Source organism: Falco punctatus (assembly GCF_963210335.1).
Source record: "Falco punctatus genome assembly, chromosome: 9".
NCBI classification, from domain to species: domain Eukaryota; kingdom Metazoa; phylum Chordata; class Aves; order Falconiformes; family Falconidae; genus Falco; species Falco punctatus.
Window position 1 is genome coordinate 4,808,314 of NC_137589.1, and position 22,158 is coordinate 4,830,471.

At 43.4% G+C, this 22,158-nt stretch overlaps 2 protein-coding genes across 15 annotated transcripts in view; one reads left to right on the forward strand and one right to left on the reverse strand.

Moving 5' to 3' along the window:
• The window catches only part of LOC308069980 (uncharacterized protein), a 40,335-nt gene extending 23,942 nt beyond the window's left edge, over positions 1-16,393 (reverse strand). For 5 of the 13 annotated variants that reach the window (XR_013930566.1, XR_013930567.1, XR_013930568.1 and 2 more), the window contains exons 1-2: positions 13,538-16,393; positions 5,025-5,172 (exon numbers count right to left, since the gene is read on the reverse strand). Coding sequence is in view for 1 of the 13 variants with exons in the window: in XM_080403175.1 (XP_080259301.1) it covers positions 3,407-3,514; positions 5,025-5,098 (182 nt within the window). In the remaining 12 variants the exon portion in view is untranslated. Of the gene's footprint in view, positions 1-3,406; positions 5,173-13,537 lie in introns of all 13 variants that reach the window. The other 8 variants (XR_013930571.1, XR_013930572.1, XR_013930573.1 and 5 more) reach the window with 5 other exon arrangements.
• The window catches only part of CPXM2 (carboxypeptidase X, M14 family member 2), a 101,898-nt gene continuing 96,122 nt past the window's right edge, over positions 16,383-22,158 (forward strand). The window contains exon 1 of one of the 2 annotated variants that reach the window (XM_080403131.1): positions 16,383-16,995. In XM_080403131.1, coding sequence (XP_080259257.1) covers positions 16,668-16,995 — 328 coding nt within the window. In that variant the 5' untranslated portion in view covers positions 16,383-16,667. The remainder of the gene's footprint in view (positions 16,996-22,158) is intronic. The other variant, XM_080403132.1, reaches the window with a different exon arrangement.

A 22,158-nucleotide genomic window follows, 5' to 3' on the forward strand; every position in this document is an offset into this window, starting at 1 on the left:
CCATCAGGCTAAGGCAGCCGGCGGCTCTCTCTGCAACACCTCTTCCTGAGGCTGGGCAAAGGCTTAGTGCTCTGTCTTACATCTAAAATGTCAGCGATTCGTGGCCAGCACCTCCAAAAAAATGGCACCAAGTCTTCTACCTAGGAGAAGTTGACAGGTGTGATCCTCCTGTGATACTAACCCTAAATTGAGGAACTGTGAAGCTTTCAGAAAATAACCTTTTCCTTTCTCTTCCCTTTCCTTCTGATATCCACCCCTCCTCTCTCCTGAGGTCTATGGAAGAGCCTGTCTTTCAACACCAGCCTTGATAATGTGATTTGCTGGCAAACCTGTGTGCTCTCACCTTCATCCCTACTATTTAGTACAGATTTGTTCCTGAATAATCTGTATTATTACATTATTATATATGGGGCATGCAATTACATTGTACACACTATTATTGCATTCATACAATACATTACAATTACAAATTTACATATATATCTAAAATACAGCCAGTGTTCTGTAATTAAACGTTTAAGAACATTACACTTCAACAACTTTATAGCAGCCACATAAAACCAACTAATCCTATACCTTTCTATAAAAGCATATGCACACAACATGCTTGTTATATGCAGAAAGTTATATTTTGAGTATAACTCAAAAATTTGCATGCCAAATTTTTCCATTAGGGAAATATCCTAATTTCAGTGAGAAGTATAAACATTCAGTTTTGCCTCATTTGCTTAGGAAAGGAAACTGTCTTTTATATGAACCAACTACTAATATAGCTGACATCTCACCTGTGCCTTTTTTTTTTTTGCGGCAAATGAAAACTGTGATTATTCTTTATTTTAGCCAGGAAATTTACACAGATGAGACCTCAAAGGTCATTTTAGCAGGAGGGAAACTCTTACACTCCCTTTTATAAACAGGATATCTGAAAAACTGGTTGGTAGTTTACAAGTTGTAGGTTCTTCAAGAAATAGTTTGGAGAAGAGACTGCAACCAGGTGACACTATTTGAACAGATGCCACGATTTTTTTTTGGTTTCTCCTTGTTAGGATGGTGGAGCACCATTCATAGTCAACTTACTTATTAATTAAAGTTCCTAAAATAAATTTCCAAAACCAAAATTATCTAGTAATATTGAGCCTGTGTTCAATATACAAATGCACATGAAAGTGAATAATGTTAATAGCTCTTATCAGCTACATAAAAATGCACTTTTTCTAAGAAGAATAAACCGAGAAAGGAAGTTACAGAAAGTTTAAACAATGTGGTCAGTTCCCATAGCAGGTCAGCGCCAAAGTTCAGAGCAAGACTCAGCTCTGCTACTACTCAGCTTTCTGTGCTTGTGGCTGAACGAGGTGTTGTTGCTAGTGCAAAGAAGCTGGACAAAGGGAAAATATGCAAGAAGCACTTCTGCGCCTGGGGCAAAGGGAGAAACTTTGAGGAAAAAAAGTTTTCCTCTTTCTTGAGTTCTAAATCTGATTTTGAAAGAGTGCAACATTGCTGCTTATCTGTTTAAAGATGAACATGCACTTCTGATTCTCCAGAATTAATAGTTTTTGATAGGTTGGGTTTTTTTATAGAAGCACAATTGCAGTCCACTCCAAAGAGACCAGAATCACAACAGTCCAATTTTAAGCCTTTCTTTGTAGCACAGACATTTATTTTCTGACAAGGGAAATAAAGAGACTGACAGACCAAGCAGAAATGTCTGTCTGTAAAGGCAGTGTTACCTCAGTAGATTGCTGTTGGGCTGATAATAAAACCTTCTGGCTTCATCCTGATTTATTAGCAAAAACAGCTATTGGAAAAATGTGAGGCACTGAGAACACCAACACCATAATAAATGGTGTAAGGAGCCACATGAAATGATGGCATAAGCATTAAGGACCAAACTACAAAATAACTGGGTTACGCGAAAGGGAATCAAGAGAGAAATTCAGGGGATCATTAATTGATGTGACCTGAAGAAAGTAATTTTGGCCTGATGGAGCCCAGGGCTGGCTGCACGCCTCGGCACGGCAGGGCTGCCTGCCGGGGAGGGCTGCACCACCGGCCGCCGGGCTCCCCGGCACCGCTCACACGCACAAGTGGTGCTCTGTAAACACCATCTCATTAAAGCTTTTTGAAAAGAATATTGTTGTAAATTAGAGCTGGGAGTGATGTTTGCACAAGGTCTGCAGCCAGCGGACTTCACATTCCCGGCAGGTCGCAGGCAGGATGAGGTTGCTGTTTGCATCAGAACTCTCGCACGTGGTTCGCCTGTCGTGCTGTTGCTGCAGTAGATGAGTGGTGGCGATGCTATTTATGCAGAAGTATTTAAACACTAGAAAGTCTAAATCAATAGTAACTGATACATGCTTCCAATAACCTTAGAAATTGCAAGGTTTTTTTCCCAGATTAATGATTATCTGTGGAATTTGGCTGTCTGTCCAGAATTTACTGTGTCTTGCCTTGCCTTTCTCTACCCTACTGTTTTGTTTTAAGCTTCTGGTGCTTTCCAGGGCATTTTCAACATTGCCTTTTAAGCATTTTTTTTTTCTTCTTTTGTGACAGTCTTAGACAAGTAGGCAGGAGGAATTTACACATGATTGGGCAAAATAACAAGAAACAAATATTTTCCATTGCAATTACAAGGCTGGCCTCCTCGTACAAATTATTTATGGAAAAATACACTTAATACCATTACCCAGATTTTCCAAGATAAAGGAAGATGAAGCTAAAGTTGCTGCACTGTAATCCATTAGTCGGGTATGTATGATGGATGGCAATTAGAAGCAAATCATGTAGAAAGTAGCTGTAAGTGATCCTCCAGCTGATCCAAACTTTTGAAGCTAATTTTCCACTACCAGTGTGCTACAGCAGAAGAAAATTTTCTAGGCACATCGCATCCTTCTTCCCTGCCGTGCTGGCCCTCAGGTTGCTGAGACACAGTTGACCGTGCGGCCCTGGAGGCAGTAGATGCTTGTGGCTATGGGAAAGCTCGTGACATGGAGCATTTCACACATGAAAATCTGATGCTGGGAAAGCCTTTGTTTGTGTGAGTGGATTCTTGAGTGTCTTGAATAACTAACAGTGCCCTGCAGTGAATTGCTAAGACATATGATGAGGTGTACAGGCATGTAACGAAGATGACCACTGATGAGCCTCCTCCTCATGGCTTAGAGCCCTTCACCCATGTTCACCGACTGCCAGGTGGCTCAGAACAGGGAAGGACTTTCCCACTCTGCTCAAACGGTACTCATCAAGGTCTCAAAGCAAAGCACCTACTGAATCAAGAATCAAAATAATTGCAGCTCTAGGATTAAAGAAAGATGTGGCTGACAGCTCGGCTCATTGTAAAAATTCAGAGAAGATGATCTGCTGCCAAAGACTGTATTCATATTAGTTTAAGAAACCAATCATGACATACTCACAGCTGTTAAAAAGCCAGAAGTCCTTAACTGCAACCCAAGTTCCACATATGGCGACCTCATTGGTAGGACAGGTATTGTGAGTGAAGTTTCCTTTTTCGTCTGCACTGAAGACAAATATGTGTGATTTAAATCAAATGTGCCTATAAAACTCCCTTCCGCTTGGTGATGTGCTGCCTACAGGTCTGGAAGCTCACTCAGGAAGAGCTTTCAGCAGTCTGCTCCCCTCCCCGCCTGTTAGCCTTGCAAGGGCTGTGGAAATCACACACCAGAAGTGTTGGTGCAGAAATGGCAGCTTCAGACCATCGTCTCTCGCATGAGCAGAGCAGCAGTACCTACCCTCTACAGATGGTGCATGTTCCCTCAGGGGAGACTTATGACACACTGTTTTGACTGGGGGCAGAGGGACTGGAGGACCTTTGCAGCCTTTGGGAAAAGAGAGGCTGATGTAGAAATAATGAAAAAACCCTAAGCTTGCAGCAAGTGTCCTGGGGGAACTTGAGGTACAGGTAGCATGTGCAGGCAGAAAGAACGCTGAGCGTAATTTCTTCTAGATCTCTGCTCTATGTACCCTGTATGGTTCTTTAATGAATTGATACTTATGGCTGCTCTTCTCTAATGACTTGATTGATTCCTACGCCTGCTCATCACAGTGAGTTCAATTTTTCTTCATATCTCCCTCTCCCCTGTCCTGACTGAATCTCTTTGGCTCTCTTTCACACCCCCAAATTGCCAGCTTGGCAAAAGGATTCATATGCTTGGGTTGGTCTGAAGCTGTATGTTGAGAAATCAGCCAGCTAAATAGAACAGAAAATCATTAAATTCACAGTGCAGTTTTCCATCTCTGTGGTTACTAATTTGGCTGTGTTTTCACTATTCATCCAATTTTCATACTGTGTGAAGGGAATTTATGTGATGTCTTGATTTCTCCATTCAGTTCAAATGAAGCCCATCAAGGATTCCAGTGTGACTAGTTACAAGGCCACTGCAGATATACAGACAGCTGGGTAGACGGGTGGACAGACAGCTTGGTGACAGTGCAGCACAATGGGACAGGCATTTGCAAAGACCTAAATAAATTATGGGGGTTTGAGGGAGTGAGGATGGAAAAACGATGCTTCTGGAACACTCCTGGCAGTTTAAATTTGTTGGAGATAATCCAGATATATAGGACGGGTGTGACATTTTTTTTTATATAGTCACAGTTTTCAGATGAGTGTTTGAAAGTGGCTTCCACAACTTATAAAACATCATGACCTCATATGACTGTAATTTAATTTAAAATACAAGTAAAGTACCCTTAAAACCTAAAGCTGTCACTCAGCATTAAATAATCAAAGTCTGTAAGTGCATGATGGAGTTCTCTGGAGAGAGAGGAACTAAATTTTCATTTTTCCTCATTTGCTAGCAAAGAGGCCTTTGGTAATGTTCCCTGCAAATGATCTGGAGCCTCTTGTGAGTTTCTGCCAGGATTTTGTCTAAAGTGAATAAAATACTGATGATGAATGCATTTGGAAATGCTTGTTTATATTCAGAAAAAACATCATATTTAGTATGGCTTCAAATCACCTGTGAAACTAGATAGGGAAGATCATTACGGTGCAGTGTTATACCTACATAAATATCAGGCCAGCCTCAAGGTTCAGGTCTGCAGATGTCCCATTCCCTGGGTTGCCAGCCTTGCAGGTCATCTACTGATCTCATTCCAAAACCACTGCAAATCTTCTGAGATGTCCCATGAAATGGAGCCGTGAGACTGTGGCCACTGAGAAGCAGAAAGGAACAACGAATCAGAACACAATCACAAGTGTGAAGGCAGGTCTCAGCAGCAATATTTTTATTAAAATCTGGTAAAGTGACACTGAAAAATTGTGGAGCCTGCTTGACTATATAATGCCTCACTATGTGGAGGAGCAACATGGTCCTTGGTCTGCCAGCCCTCGGTGCTTAGTCTCTCCCCCGACACACTATGGTCAATGCCATGCAACATCATGGCCAAAGAAGAGGTGGCCCATCCCAAGGCAAACATGTAGGGACCACAGGCAGGAGAGGAAAAGAAGGTCATAAGCAATAACAGCAGATAACGGCATCCTTAAAAATGCCAGAGAATTTTCAAGTTGCTTTGTAGCAGTTTTGCTATCCATCCAGTTGTAACAGTAAAAAACCCCCACGAAACTCACTTGTCTCAATACTGTTGCAAAGGAGACAGCAGTTCTTCTTACTATCAGTCACAAGTGATTTCCTTTAAAAAATATTATTATTGTTATTATCGTCATTATTTCTAAGACAAACTGTTTAAGTTCTGATGAATGCTTCTGGAAATTGCTCCCTACTCAAATAACAAGCTTATCTGGCCTCAAGTGAAGCCAAGGTATTTTACTTGGACTGTTCGCCATAACCCATACGAAGCAAGCAAAACCAATCTGAACTGCACTATGGGGTGTAGTTGGCTAAGTTTCAGTATTTCCAAAAGTCAAATTCAGTAACCCAAATGTTAATGCTACTCTTTATGACATAACTGTGGGAGTCAATAATATCTCCAACAGTGCTGATCTCATGAGCGGGATATACAACCACACCGCGAGAAGTAAACTCTGTCTTAGAGATATTACACTTTAATATTAAAAGGGGGTTAAAAAGGGAGATGCTGGTCTCCCAAAGGTCCCTTTCAACCTAGCCTACTCTATGATTTTTGGAAATTAAATACTTAAGATAGTTTTTAAAAAGCAAGGTGAATTTCACCATCCCAGTGGAAAAATATATTAGTGCATTTCAAACAGTTGGGCATTTGTGATATGAGATGGCAAAATAATTCCGTGGAACTTTGTAATTTATGTTATACCACATATTAGTAAACATCTGCATCACCTTAAAGCTTCACTGCATCTTTAAAGCCTATCACTTCAGCTTTCAAATAACTTTATCCAACGTGCTGGCACAAGCCCTTTTTTAATGGCTATAAGTCAAGTTCAAACAAGTTTATTACATAGCTGTGAAATTATATTGGCATATCCAGTAATGTAAGTCTGACATGAATCTTTGATGCCTTCTGTATGACAAGTGAAAACTCATTTCAGAGCTTTTCTTTCCTATAAATTCTTGCATTTTCATTGTTTTCATAAACAAATGCATTATGGAAGGTACTTCCAGTATATTGTCAAAAATATCTGATTATGAAGATAAAAGATAAACAAAATCACCTCTTTCCACCTTCAAACAAATACATTAACAATAAATAATCAAACTTCACTAAATTATATTGAATCTGTTTGGTTTTGGACATAAGCTCTGCAGAGACACAGTTATACAGAAGTGTCACATTATGTATTTATCAGCCAAATTAATCACAGCCATGATTACTACCTGTTTCTGAAAGGAATAGTTCTTGCTGTTCTGTCTTTAAAACACAATCCTTAAACACAGACATTTTAAGGTCTCCTCTCTGACAACATTGCATTTGCCAACTTTATTGGCATTTAACATGACAGAGACTACTACATTCAGTAGTATATTCAGGAACCTTTAGTTCCCACCAGACTTTTGTCCATGACTTCTCAGGCTACACTTAGGCTGTGGATATTGAAGAAATCCCAGAAAAATGGCCTTTGAGTAGCTTTCAGACAAACTCCGCATTGCATTTCCCTGCTGCTGCCTGGGATGCATTAAACATACTGCTCACACTCCACATGGCACACGTACAGCAATTTTAGTCCAGGAAATACCAGACTGAAATGTGAGAGTCATTACTTTTTGAAATTCAGATGTTGGCAGGTAGGTGATGTCCATGAGAATTTGCTAGAAGTGGCTGTTTTCATACAAGCAAACCAAAAGGGACATTCCAGCCGCACATCACCCACAGCCTGGCTGTGTGCACAGTGGGGGCATTTCGTCCCATTTTCTCCAACTGTTCCATAAACTACTGTCATCCAGTCATCTCTGTTGGCTTAATGTTGGCTCAGTCTTAGTGTTAAAACAAAATGCACATAGAATTTGCCCATTTTTGAACAGTGCAAAAAACTCTAAATCATTGACTAATGTAGACCTGAAGTATTTCAAATGCTGATAAATCCACCAAAACTAAATAGCATTAGAAAAAAAAATACTATTAATTCTCCTTTTTGTACTGCTAGCTTTAGAGATTTTGTAATCACAAGGCAGCCTCTTCAGTCCCTTTCCTAGTGATAATCCTGCTGGCTTTGATCCAGCAGTGGCTGCCAAATGTCAGGGCAATGTGTTGTCAACAGAAAATCTACAGGCATTCTGGGGCATGAAGAAATGTTGTCCCCATCATAAAAAAAAAAAAGAACTATTGCATTCTTTACAAAAATGCCAGAAATTCTTTTTGTTGGCTTTGTTTATGTCACAGGGTAACACTGTCTTTCTCAAAATGCTGTTTCTTCTCATCTGGAAGCAAAAAGTAAAGAAAACTCTGAAAAAGAGTACATGGAGCTTTTTCATTTCTCCAGCAGAAATGGACTGATGCAGATGTATCTGATCTAACTATCCCTAAATAACAATAATGATGAATACAGTCACTGCTCCACATTCAAAACATTTCTGCCATGAACTGAGCCATCCCTAAAATTTTGAGTTTGAGATGCCCAAAACATGAAAATCCCGCAATTCCTTTTCTTGCTAAGAAAATGGTTCATATAGTGAAAATGATATCATAGCACAGGGAAGTGTAGGAGAACAAGGAACTTTTGTTTCCATGGCAATCTGAGCTCCTTCAGACACAAGCACAAAAGCAATATGCTGAATGATTATCTGAAGGTCGTGTTGTTCTTATGAGAAAAGTTAGAGAGAATAATGCATTGGGGTAATTTCCCCAGTCAAGATGCATGCTGCATTTCTGTCCAGTTAAAATAAGCAATTGCTAAAGGAAATTATTGCCTCCATTATTGTCATTTGTTTATTCTAAAATCTGTTTACCTAAAGGAAACAGCAGCCTGCTCACAAAGGAGGGGAGCGTAACTGGATATACGTTAGACTCACTCATATTTTGTATCATTATTTGATATACTCAGAGACAAATGTTAAGATCCCGCAATTTTTGGTATCTCTTACATGGTAAAATAAGGACATTCCCTTTAAAGTCAAATGACTCTTAAAAATCAGTAAAATGGCTCAGTATGAGAGCTTGTTTTCATTTCTTGTCATTTTTGCTGTAAAAGCCACTCTTTCAAGCATTTGCCTTATCAACAAGTGCAAATAGGCTTTTAAATGCCTGGATACCCCAGGATGCATGCAGTGTGTGCAGGCAAGCAGAAGGACAGCTAGCTAGTATCTGTCTCTGTTACGTATGTAAGAAACAGGCATCTAAGAAATGCATAAATGTTAAATGCAGTTTACTTTGTATTTCCCAATGTCAGTTTTAGGTTTCCATTTCCTCTGAGATGGTTTGAACTTGTTGACAGCAGGGGTAAACGCTTTATGTGGAAAAGAAAATGACTGCTTAAAAAGTGTAATTCAATTTTCTTGCTCCTGTGCTCCATGATTTACTACAGATCTGAAGTACAAAGGAACAGAAACTTTACTGGTGTTCAGACGGAAAGTTATTTTTAGTGCTGTTTTGATGCCAAGACATATAGAAACCTTATGTGCTACCTCAGAAAGTTACCGTGGAATGGCAATGAAAGAGGGATGCTTATTTTTTCATCTTTTCTTTCCAACCACAAAGATTTTCTTCAATTAAAAAAATGATGCACATATTCCAAAGGAGAAGTTGCAGGAGTCACGAAGCAGTGTGAAGTAGAATTAAGCATAAACATGTGATCATTGATTGTGTAGTATGAAAAAAAAAAAAAAAAAAGACCTTGGAAAAGGTCTTCACTTACATGTACAACTCTACCTCTCTTCAGTAAGAATGCAGTCCTGAATCTGAACTTCATAGAATCGTAGAACCATTTAGGTTGGAAAAGACCTTTAAGATCATCAAGTCCAACTGTTAACCCAGCACTGCCAAGGCCACCGCTAACCCGTGTCCCTAACTGCCACACCTACACACCTTTTAGGCACCTCCAGGGCTGGTGACCCCACCAGCTCCCTGGACAGCCTGTGCCAGGGCTTGCCCACCCTTTTGGTGAAGAAGAACTTTCCCTGGCACCCAACCTAACCCTCCCCTGGCGCAACTTGAGGCCGTTCCCTCTTGTCCTGTGGCTGGTTCCCTGGGAGCAGAGACCGACCCCCCCTGCCCACAGCCCCTGCCAGGGAGCTGAGAGCGATCAGGGCCCACCGAGCCCCCTTTTCTGCAGGCTGAGCCCCCCCAGCTCCCCCAGCCGCTGCCCACCAGCCCTGTGCCCCAGCCCCCTGCCCGGCTCTGGACACGCTGCGGCCCCTCAGGGTCTGTCTGGGAGTGAGGGGCCCAGAGCTGAGCCCGGCTTCGAGGGGCGGCCTGGCCAGTGCCCAGCGCAGGGGGACGGGCGCTGCCCTGGCCCTGCTGGCCACGCTGCTTCGGCTACCAGCCAGGGTGCTGCTGGCCTTCTCGGCCCCCTGGGCACACGGGGGGCTCATGCCCAGCCGCTGCTGCCCAGCCCCCCAGCCCCTTTCCCGCCGGGCAGCTCCCAGCCCCTGCCCCAGCCCGCGGCTGCCGGGGGCGGCTGTGCCCCACGGGCAGGGCCCGGCACGGACCCGGGGTGACCCTCACACCGGCGGCCTCGGCCCCTCGGCCCGGCCTGCCCAGGTCCCTCTGCAGCCCCCTGCCCCCCGGCAGGTCAGCGCTCCCCCCGGCTGCGTGTGGGCCGGAACCTGACTGAGGGGGCACTCGATCCCCTCACCCGGGTCATCGATCAGGAGATTAAACAGAGCCGGCCCCAGCGCCCAGCCCGGGGGAGCACCACGTGTGATGGCCGCCGGCGGGGGGTGACTCCTGTCACCACCACGCTCTGGGCCTGGCCACCCACCAGGCTTGTACCCAGTGAGGGGGACACCTGCCCCCGCCAGGAGCAGCCAGCTCCTCCAGGAGATGCGGTGGGGAATGGTCAATGGCTTGGCTAACGCCTCAGCAGACAACATGCACGGCCTTTCCCTCATCCACCAAGCAGGTCACCTTGTCACAGGAGGGGATCAGGTCAGTCGAGCAGGACCCGCCATTCACAAACCCACGCTGGCTGGGCCTGATCCCCCGGTTCTCCCGTACGTGCCGTGTGACGGCACTCGGGATGAGCTGCTCCGTAACCTTCCCCGGCACCGAGGCCAGGCCGGCAGGGCTGTAGTGCCCCGATCCTCCTCCAGCCCCTCCTGTAGACGGGCGTCACATTTGGTAACTCCCAGCCAGCTGGGCCCCCCGCTCAGCCAGGACGGGACAATGATAAATGATGGAGAGCGGCTCGGTGAGCGCTGCCGCCAGCTCCCTCCGTGTCCTCGGGTGGATCCCGTCCGGCCCCATGGATGGTGTGTGTCTCAGTGGTGGAGCAGGTCACTGACCATTTCCCCTTGGGTTGTGGGGGCTTCACGCTGCTCCCATCCCTGTCTTCCAGCTCAGGGGCTGGGTACCCTGAGAATGACCGGGTTTAACTTTTAAAGACTGAGGCAAAGGCGACACTAATTACCTCAACCTTTTTCTCATCCTTTGTCATGGTTTCCCCCCAACTTCCAATAAAGGATGGAGATCCTTCTTAGGCCTCCTTTGGCTGCTAATGTATTTATAGAAACTTTTAAAAATTGTCTTTTATTGTCTCTTAGTAGCCAGATTAAGTTCTAGCTGGGCTTTGGCCCTTCTAATTTCTCCCTGCATAACCTCTCCTTGTAGTCCCCCCGAGTGGCCTACACCTTCTTCCAAAGGCCATAAACTCTCCTTTTTCCTGGAGCTCCAGCCAAAGCTCTCCGTTCAGCCAGCCCAGCCTCCTTCCCCGCCGGCACAGGGGGATGGGATGCTCCCGCACCTGGAAGGTTTCCATCTGGAAGACCACCCAGCCCTCCAGGTGCCCCGTGCCCCCCAGGACTGCCTCACAAGGGGCTCTGCCAGCCTGGCCCTTCAGCCAGCCACAGCCGGCCCTCCAGGAGCCCAAGGCACAGTTTTGCTGACCCTCCTTCTTGCTTCTCCCAGAACCAAACCCTTCATCATTTCATATCCCTGTGCCCAAGGTGGCCCGCAGCCATCACAGCACCCACAGGTCCTTCCCTGTCCCCACACCGCAGGTCCAGCGGGCACCTTCCCTGGCTGGCACTGACTGGCTATCGGGGGGTTCCCTGCCGCACACCCCAGGAACCCCTCGGCTGCCTCCTCCCCGCTGGGTTCTATTTCCAGTGGATGTCTGGCAAGTTGAGTTCCCCATGAGAACAAGGGCTAATGATTATGAGACTTCTCCCAGCTGCTTCTAGAATTTTTCATCTGCCACTTCATCCTGGTTAGGTGGTCTGTAATAGCCTCCCACCAGGGTATCTGCCTTGTTGGCCTTCCCGCTGATTCTTACCCATAAACACTCAACCCTGTCATCACCATCGTTAAGCTCTAGACAATCAAAACACTCCCTAACATACAGGGTGACCCTACCACCTCTCCTTCCTTGCCTACCCTTTCTGAAGAGCTTACAGCCATCCATTGCAGCACTCCAGCTGCGTGAGTCACGCTATCACATTTCTGTGACAGCAATTATCCCATAGTTTTCCTGTTCCACGATGGTCTCCATCTACTCCTGTTTGTTGCCTATGCTGCGTTGTTGTAGATGCACTTCAGCTGGGCAATTGATCCCAACACCTTTTGGGGCACAAGCCCTAATTCCTGTGTGACTCTTCTCAGGGCTTCCATGGTTTCTAACACATCAATAACCCTTGCATCTTTGCTGCACATGGATCTCCATCCCCTACTTCCACTGAGACAGCAGACCGAAAGACCTCACAGTCCCTCAAGCATCGGCATGCCACCCCCAGGCTTACCTCTAGTAAGCCTGGGTTTATCCCTTTCCCCCTTCCAATATAGTTTAAAGCTTTTTCAATGAACCCTGCTAAGTTCTGTGCAAAGATCCTTTCCCCCCTTTGAGACCAGAGCTGCTCATCTCAGCAACTTCATGAAATTATGATTGTTGACAACCGGATAAGGAGAAACAAGGCTGCAGAGGTGGGAGGGGAAACACGCAACACAGAAAGCCCAGTTCTCCCAAACACAAACTGCTAGTTCCACAAAAGCTATATAATGTCAAAACAGTATATGTGAAATAAGAGCTGGGAAACACCACCTTGATGCATAAGAAGGGCAGGGAAGGGTGGCTTAGTTGTGCTCTTCCACTGCTGGCACCTGAGTGTCTCCAGCTCGGGGGTGACATGGGGACTGGCCAGGCTAAAGATAACTTTTTGCCTGCAGCTAGGGGTGAAGGGGAGTGCCTTTTTTTTCCAGGGATGTTGTTGGAAGTGGCTCAAAATACGCTGCCTGAGAAGTGTTAACTCAGCTTAGAGGGTAAACCTTCATCTTTCAAATAAATACTTCTTGGGAACAGAGGGGGAAAGCTCTGCTTGTTTGCAGATAACAGCATGTTGTGTTTCACTTCAGCAGGGCAAAGATTTAAAGCAAACTGTAGAATGACTTACACATTATCACTGGCATCGATCCAGGAGGAGATGATAACGCTGGTTACAGTTGTTCTGCAAAAATATTAGTTAGCTTTATCTCCTCCCACATCGACTGCAAGCTTTTAAAAGCTATCACGATACTTCATAGGCAAAAATAAGGAGCAGCCCTTAGGCACAAAACATCTGAGCCTTCAGTGAACTTAATACTCCCATGCCAGTCTAAGAAGAAAAACCACCTTCTTTCCTGTAAGTTGTATGTATGCTGAAAGAGGGGAAAAAATTGGTAAAAACATCTTAGAGGGAGGAAGACCAAAATTCTGCCCAGAGACAGATTTTTGTGCGGTACCAGCTGGCTGGATGAATGCACACCTCAAAACCAGAGATGAGTCTGGAAGGAGCAGCAGTGCATCCGTACCCACACCCGCAGGAAGTATTAAAATTGAAGCAAAAGAAAAGTAGGGAAGCTGGTTATTGACACAAGTCAAGACCTAGGAATAGATATTGATAGGTATGTTTGGGTAAATGAATCTTTCTTAAGGTAGGTACACACAGAGGGAAAAGAGTTAATTGTGGTGACTGCAGAAGCAGGCATGGCACTGCTTGAAGTTCTGCAAAAGTCTTACCTGCAAAAGTGGAGGTGTGCAAGCAAAGCTGCTGGTCCTCAAGTCCCTTGCTGTGTCCTGCTGGGTACATCCTCATGGCTGACCACAAACTGCTCACCAAGCCTCTCCTGGCTCGGGTGTCCCCAAAGGCATGCTTGGGCTTCCCCCGCTTCCACCAACGCACAAGCTCACGTGGTAGCCTTTTAACTCAGATCACTTGGTGAGGAGGCCCTTGCAGGGACACTCAGCTAACTGCAATGACTAGAAACTTCACTGAGATATTCGCTGCTTTGATGCATTCACTTGTAATCTGCCAGCAAATTCAGAAATTATTAGGGGCAAGATGAAAGAATGAGACAAAACGCTGCTGGAGCATGATTTGGCCCCTAATTTTGTCACCAACACCTCACTTAACACGAACATACAGCAATTAATTGCTGGATACATGAACAATAAGATATTGTGATGGGTGATCTGGGTAACATCTGGGTGGATATTTGTGTCATTTAAATGTATTTTTTTAGGTCTTAAATAAGGACAGGTCTGATATCAGCAGAAGATTTTTGCTGCTATATTATAGTCATGCATTTACATATATACAGCTTCTATGCATACTCACCTATTAAAGTGGTCCAAATTCAATATGACACATTGTTATATATGATAAATTAAAAATAAAAAGCCCACACAGTTGTCCCTTTAAAGAAAAAGGTATTGTATGGGAGAGAAAATAGATGATGTTTACATACATTATTGTAACTTACACATGTAAAGTTGATAAAAGCAAATAATGTAAAATACCCCCCAAACTGCATTCCTCAGGTCTTTAATTAACATATGCTTAACTCTGTATTTTATGAAAATCCTTCTTGTTATGGTCAGAAAGGTAAATCCTCTTCTATTTCTATGTATCCTTCTTTGACCACTGCAATGAGTGAAATAATAATTTGCAGCTAAAGCTCCTTTAGTTATTGAAAAAATAGGTCATTAATGATGTCATGGAACAGCCTATTTATTACTTCTCTAGGTACGTGAATGTCTACAACATTTGCAAAAAGTGACTGTGCTGCAAATGGTAACAAAACTGTACACATTTTCTGTAGCTTGTGCTCTGTCCTCAGAAGTTAGGACCAAGGGAGGAGAGGACTGGATACTTTGGAAAGGGAAAACGAAGTCAGAACATCTGTGAAATCGCTAAGACGGGATATCCAGGATATTCAGCCTGCCACTGAATGCAGAGAACAAGAAGCCTGTTTCACAACCGTATCCAGTAGGTCTTAGCTCCCACACTCCACCCAGTCACTGCACACTGTGTGCTCAAGGTAACAAAGCCATCTATTCCAGATAAAACTATCTGAAAAGTTACATGGGAAGAAGTTTTTCATCAAATAAAAATGAAATAATATATATATAATTCAGTAAAACAGTAAAAAAAAAAATCAAAGTATATTTTATTCTCATTTTAGAAAATGAAAATTCCTATATTTAAAATAGAAAAAGCACAGTTTTGGGATTTTAAAAATTGTAAAAATGGAAAATAAAAATGGAATTGCTAGTGAAAGCATATTTTCATTTGTCTAAAAGGAATGACAAAAGACAGAATATAATTGCTAAATTGCTTTTGGGATAGCAACTAAGAAAGCAAGGATGATCATTAAATATTGGGGACTGAATCGCCCACAGTCTGGAAACCAAATATACCAGAAGGCACAGGTACTGAGATAGGAAACTATGCTTATTATGGTATTAAAGTTATGAGAAACACATATTAAGTGTGATTGCAAAGGCAGAATAATGAGCAGGGCAACACATTATGCTTTCTCCTAGCTGACTGGACAATGTCAAGAAATACAATATACATGATGAAAATATAAGCTGGTATTTTCAACACGGGAATAAGGATTCATATTTCATGAGCCAACTGCTGCACATTTCCTTCAGCACTGAAGGTTATTTCAGAGCTATGAAAAAGATGAAAGATAAGATTTTATTCTGAGACAAATTGATTCCATTAATGACACTGGGTTGCACGTGTGCAGCTGCTAGCACAACGCATCCTAATCTGTTTAGAAGACGTTTCAGAGAGAACAAAAGTCAGGATCATTCCAAAAAGAATGGGAAAAAGGGCCACTGATGAAACATGTCCTTTCTGGTTTTCAGCTAGGCTGAGTCCAAGGAGCTCCCATATGGCCCAGGAGAAGCCTCTTATAAATTGGCACAAGGTATGTGTTGAGTTATATTACTTATCAATAACTTATATGTGTATATATATACAAAAAATATATATACACACACAAATGTCTATATAAAGTAATATAAATTATATATAAGCTATATATAAAGTTACACATCTATAAACTAAAATAAACAAGGGAGGCTGAGATAGGTGTCGGAGGGGTATCCTAGGTTTGTAAAAGCTAAAAAAAAAACCCACCATGAAAGGGAATATAGCACAGCATGTATGGAATGAGGATTCTTTGCCACAGACCCACATCACACTTATCCTCTTGTATGCCCAGGGTCAAAGTACAGGCAGATGAAGTCTGCCAGCTGCAGGCAGGGTTCATCTCCGGCTCTGTGTGCCCACCCCCATCTGCACAGCATCATCTGGGGGATGAAAACACTTTTGCATACAGGCTGGGAGGCAAAGGCAGGCTGCCAAGTTTACTTTTCTTTGAATAAATGCTCCCTTCGATCCGCTGCATGCGGGAAGGCTAAGGAAACTGTTAGGGGATTTAGCTGAAACCGTCTTGTAACTCTGGTTTGGGAAGAAAGCAGCAGTAATAATGAAAAAAGATTAAAAGAAGCAAGAGAGGCAGGAAAGGAAAAGCAGCAAGCTAACCGCGCTGGAGATCCCACCTGCCAAACGCCGGCTGAGCGGAGCGCTTGTCCGTCTGTCTGGCTGGTGAGCCTGACGATCACATGCATCCCCGTCCTGCCCCCTCCCTCCACAGCCCTCCGTCCCGCTGCGCTCCTTGCAACTTTTGCAAAACTAGCCCAAAGCGGAGGCACTTTTCACAGGCAGGCTCCTTTAGCCCTCTGTGTCTCTGGGGGCTGGGAGGGGGGGTTGCCAGCTGCCAGGGTTCTCCGTTTTCCCCATTTACAAATAAAGTTCTGGGACTTGCAGAGGAGATTTCTGCAAAAGCAAACGATGATTGCCCGTAGCAAGAAAGGCTCATGTCCTTCTCAACTCTGCCTCGCTCTCTGCGCCTTTGAGCTGGCATTGCTGGGGGACGTGTCCCGGGCTGCACCCATGGACGATCAGGATTATTACCTGCAGGAGATTAGCAACAGGGATCATTATTATTCCTTTCCATATCCCGGTGAAGAGCTTTTTCCTTTCACGGAGCAACCCGGAGAGGAAGGACCTATCCGTGCTGCAGAGACAGAGGAGCACCCAGGGTTCAAACCGAGCAGGAAAGAGTTAAAACCGAAGAAAAGCAACAAAAAAGGAAAATCTATTCTTGAAACTCCACCAGGTAACTTTCCACCTCCTCCTCCAGAGCTTGGAGTCTGCTGAATCTCATGCTGACTGTGACTTTTAGCATTAATGAATATCCAGTTAATGGCAGTCTTGGTAATAATAACATTAAATGTTCTCATGGTGATGATGATGACAACACATTAATTTTTTATATCCCACAGAACAGATCTACAGAACTTTTATAGGCTTTTTAACCCTTTCTTCATCAAGTAAAGAGATTTCAGAGTGGTAATGTATTAACTGTGCTGCACTCTTGCTAGGATATGGACTTTTCCTTCTTAATTACACTTGACAACTGGCTTGTTGTTAATGCTGCTGTTCTATAAGCAAAAGAAAGAGAGACAGATTTCATATTAAAAGCTGATTGTATATTGTGACACCTTACTTTTTGCATTGTCATTTTAATCTAAGAGATGTTTCTGAATTAATTTTACTTATAAACCTATGAATTTCTTTGAGATTTCACTTCAAAGCTCTCCAGAGGAAGATATGTAAACAAAGATCTTCCTGTAAAAGACTAAGCCATAACAAGCTCAATTTAATTATTGACCTGTAAAACCAAGAAAGTAAACAGTAACAAAGATGCCTTATAATAATAAAAAAAAAAAAAAGGCCACCCTTAATTCCATTTTCTATTTTCTGCTTTGGATTGCATGAAAATATGCAATTATTAAAGTTGGCAGAGACTTGATCAGCTTTTACCATCCAGTTGCTCCCATTAAAAGCTAATTACACCACCCTGAAAGAAAAGTAATATTACGTGTTTCCCAAAAGTATGGCAGGTACTTTACTGGTTTACTTAAGAGACAGTTTGGCCCATGAACTTTAGAGTTGTAAAATTTGGGGCCAAATCCTATTCCCCTACAGATGAACTCCCCTTTACTTCAGAAGGAAATTTTTAATGTTAACAGCTGGAGCATATGGCACAAAGTTTGCAATTTAGAGCCATTAATACACGCATACAGCAAAACAGAGGATCAAGGGTTGCAGAGTGGCTTTAACTTTTCCCGGTTACATGTAGCAGTTAGAAAATAAAATATTTTCTATTGAATGTTAACACTAAGAGAAATTAATTAGACTTTGGTTAGCCAAGATACAAGCTTTGATAATAACAGTGATAAGAAAATACTATTTCTGAAATCTGGAAAACAGTTTGTGGGGCAGGCAGTTTAGATTGCCAGTGTAACTCACAGCAGAAGTCAAGGATGACAGCAAATATACCTTGTGCGGGGGAGCAGAGACACGAGACATCTGTGCCCGTGGCTCCCTCCATGGCCAGCAGCCAGGCAGCAGCTTCCCAAGCAGACAATACTGCCTGGACCATCTCAAGGACTGGCTTATTAGATTTAGTGTCTAACCAGGGGCAACACATGTATTTTAAAGCTACCTAACTAGGTACCAGGCTTCTTCTTCAACGCGGTGGAGACAATACGTGTTTCCAGCCTGTGGTGGGGTCTTCTGCAGTTCAACTCTGCTTTCACCTTCATTCCCTGGGGGCTTTTTCCCAATTTCCCCGGCACCATGACTTCACACGTACTCTACCAAACATGACAGCAATGAGGATAGCATCCACCCTGTGAGAGCAATGCTCATCTATCTTTACAAATAAAGATAAATGATAAAGTAACCTGAAAGAGGGGAGATGTAGATGAGCTGTGAGGCAGAAATTGTTCCCCGTGAGGGCGGCGAGGCGCTGGCCCAGGCTGCCCAGAGCAGCTGTGGGTGCCCCATCCCTGGCAGCGCTCAAGGCCAGGCTGGATGGGGCTGGGAGCAGCCTGGGCTGTGGGGAGGGGCAGGGGGGTGGAACAAGACGATGTCTAAGGTCCCTTCTCACCTAAACCATTCTATGAGTTACAGATAGGCATCTTCCTTGTTCCCCACCCACTGAACTGAGCACTTTACAGGTGCAGAGAAGTAAACAGGTGCAACAGCTGTATCAGTAACAACCTCCATCATTATGGAACACTCATCCCTTCCAAACCTGGTTTTATTTATGCAGCGTAGACACAGCAGTACAAAACTCAAACTATATTACACCGCTGACCTACTAGGGGAACACACAGAGCTCTTACAGGTAGCCCAAATGTGGTCATTTCCTAAGAATGCTTGATTTTACAGATGTAATCACATTCATTTTTTTATATAGGAAATTATGGAATGAGAATAGGAAAAAAAAAACCCAAAAACAACTCCTCAAACCTTGCCCAAAAAGCACCTCATTGTGTGCCAACCAATTGACATGTGCAGGACTCATCTTCTAATTTACTTCTTTTTTACTTTCCATCCTACCTGACTCTGAGTCCAGAAAGTAATTTTATTTCTGTATTCAGTCAGGCTATGTTCTTCCTCACCCTCCTTCTCTTCCTCAGCATGGCCAAGCACAAGGTCAAGCACAGGAAAGGCTGATGATGCACCACCAAAAGCAGCTAGAAATAGCTCAGTCCCTCCTTCCACAGCAGGCTTGTGCTCATTTGACACAGCTGAATTTCCAAGCTTTCACCAGCCACGTGCAATAAAAGGTTTTAAAGCCTCTATAAGCTCTTTAAAAATTAGCCAGAGCTGCAACAAACAACTGATTCCCTCTACCAAACTTGCGCTCCTCACTCCAGCACATGAAGGTTTGACACCAACCCAACAAACTAGCTGTTACTCTGACTTTAGTATGGGAAAATGCAGTGTATTTCCTCAGAAGCAGCTGAACTATTTTAACTGAAATAGCCACAATAAGCCCCAAGACAAACACCCAGCAGAGAATAGTTACCATTTGTTAAAGATGTAAGTGAAAACAGGAGGTTTTTAGGAGGAAGTGTCAGGCAATTTTAAATACAGTGTTAAAAGTTCTGGCTATCATATTTGAAATTTATTCTTTCTCCTCTCCCAAAGGCAGGAAAGGGCCAGGTCCTGCCAATGCAGTGACTCCAACGCTTAGTGACATGTCACTGGGGACCAGTTTGAAATGAAGATCTGGAAATCTGCCCCCTCACAGAGGTGCCTAAATAAAAATACGTACCTATGATTTCTCACATTTGACCTGTTAAGAGGTCAGCTAGGAATAATAATAGCAGTTTTCAAACAGGTATCCATGAATAGTAACTACACATCTGGCCCTGTAAATATGTGTGTTGTGCATATATGTACACATTTATGTGTACTACATACATCCAGAACTGGAATTGGTTTATTGGACATGCAGTAAATACAAAAATCTGAAAAATCTGATTTTTTGTGAGGCTTGCTGGCAGCCGGGGCATGCGGGATTAATTAGTTGTAACAAACAATAGGCTGGCTGGGAGCTGGGATGAAGAAAGAGGAGAAACCGGAATGTGTGATCTGCCCTTTGGCTGAGCAGCTGGTACTGATCAGCCCTAGCTTTGAATCAAAGTTGAAATCAAACATAGCAGTCTGAAGGACACAGCACATAACAGATGATGCAGACTCAATTTATTTAAGCTAATTACTGAAGGCGGTGAGAATATAGATATTTTCAGTCTCTGAAATATTAGTGTAGAAAGAAATCCTATTGATGCCAGTGACATTACAATGTTGGTTTTTTTAAAAAAATGTATTATTAAAATCAGTATTTGCAAATACTCGATTCAGGTAACAGTTAAAAATATCAATCTGCCTCCTTGCCCTTTAAATGACTCGTAAATGAAGTGGTAGTAAGTCATCCTTGGAAGGTAAACAGTTGGATTGACAGGTTTCTGTATATACATACTTCCATCTTTTAATTCCATCCTTGTTTGTTTAGGCCTCTATCCAAAGCCCATTCAAATCAGTGGAAAGAGTCTTATTAACATCAATGTTTTTCTTTTATGAGGCCTTTAATAGAATTTAATAAATGCAGTCTCAGCTACCATCTGTGGGGCAGATCCCTACAGATGGTTTGGGGGTCCGTCTGCACACAGGCAAAACACAGGCTAAAAACTGAGGAGTTTAGGAGGCTGAGGTCCCCACAAACACTGCTCAGTGTTGCACATTGGTCTGGGTAGTGACTGAACAGTCCCACTGACAATCCTATTGTGCCCAAATCTACCACAATTAAATCTGTAATTATTTTGATTTGATTTACGAAAGTTATACGTGTTAGAATAGTTCTTGTTCTGGCCATACCTCAATTCTAACTGCCTTTAGAAAATAAAGGAGTAGTGTAATTTTTATTTTTATGACAGTGCTTAGAAAGGGTTTTAGTGCACATTTCTTCTGTATTTCACAGGTCTTCCAGTGTCTGATCTCTGCGCAATCCAATGTATGTGTGTGTGTAGTAATCATGATTTCCTTTGTCTTGTCTTATCTGTTGCTTTCCCCAGATTTGGTGCAAGTTCACAGATGCATCACTGTTTACTTGCCCCGTATTTGTTTATTTTGGGGTAATGTTGCCACCTGTTCAACAATATAATTCTTAAGGGGTTTGTTTTCTTGGCTTGTTGTTGGTTTTTGTTTTGTTTTGTTTTTTTAATTTATGTAGTGCATAGGAATCTCTTGAGTGGGTTAGGATCTCACTGGACCACATGGCTGAGGAGGAGTCAGTAAGGGAAGGCAAAAAGAGGATAAAAGGACAAATGCATGCAACCACAAAACTTATCTTGCAGAAAGAATTTGTATTTATAAAAATAGACCAGTATTAAGTTCATTGAGGCATTTATCAAGATATGAGATGTAGAGGAATTATAGAGGAATGAAGCTGGGTTAATTAACACTGATAATATACAGCTGTGGGCTGGCTTGAGGGGCGGTGGGTTGGCTGGTGTGGATAATGTGCAGCTGTGGCTGGTTCTGCTAAGTAGTTAAATAGCTCTAAGGGGTATGGAAGAGGAGCATTAGATGAAAAGAGGAGTGGAGGAAGAGAGACCTAGGAAAAGCAGAGGGAGAAGAGAGAGCTTCCCTGGATGTAGGAGAGACAAAGTGAGGCCCTGGGAGAAGAAGGGGGCCTGTGTGAGGAGAGGCCGCCTGGAAGAGGTGCACAGAGAAGAGAGAAGCCAGATGTAGCAGAGGCAAGAAGCAAGGTGGACTGGCCTGAAGAGGTTGAAGGAACAGCACAGGCAGTAGAGGAACCTGAGGAACCTTGTGGGGGATTGGTGGCTGTGCTGGGGCAATGTGGGAACTACTTATTGATGTTACCCTGGTACGGGATGGTAAAAGCCTCATTGCAGCCAGC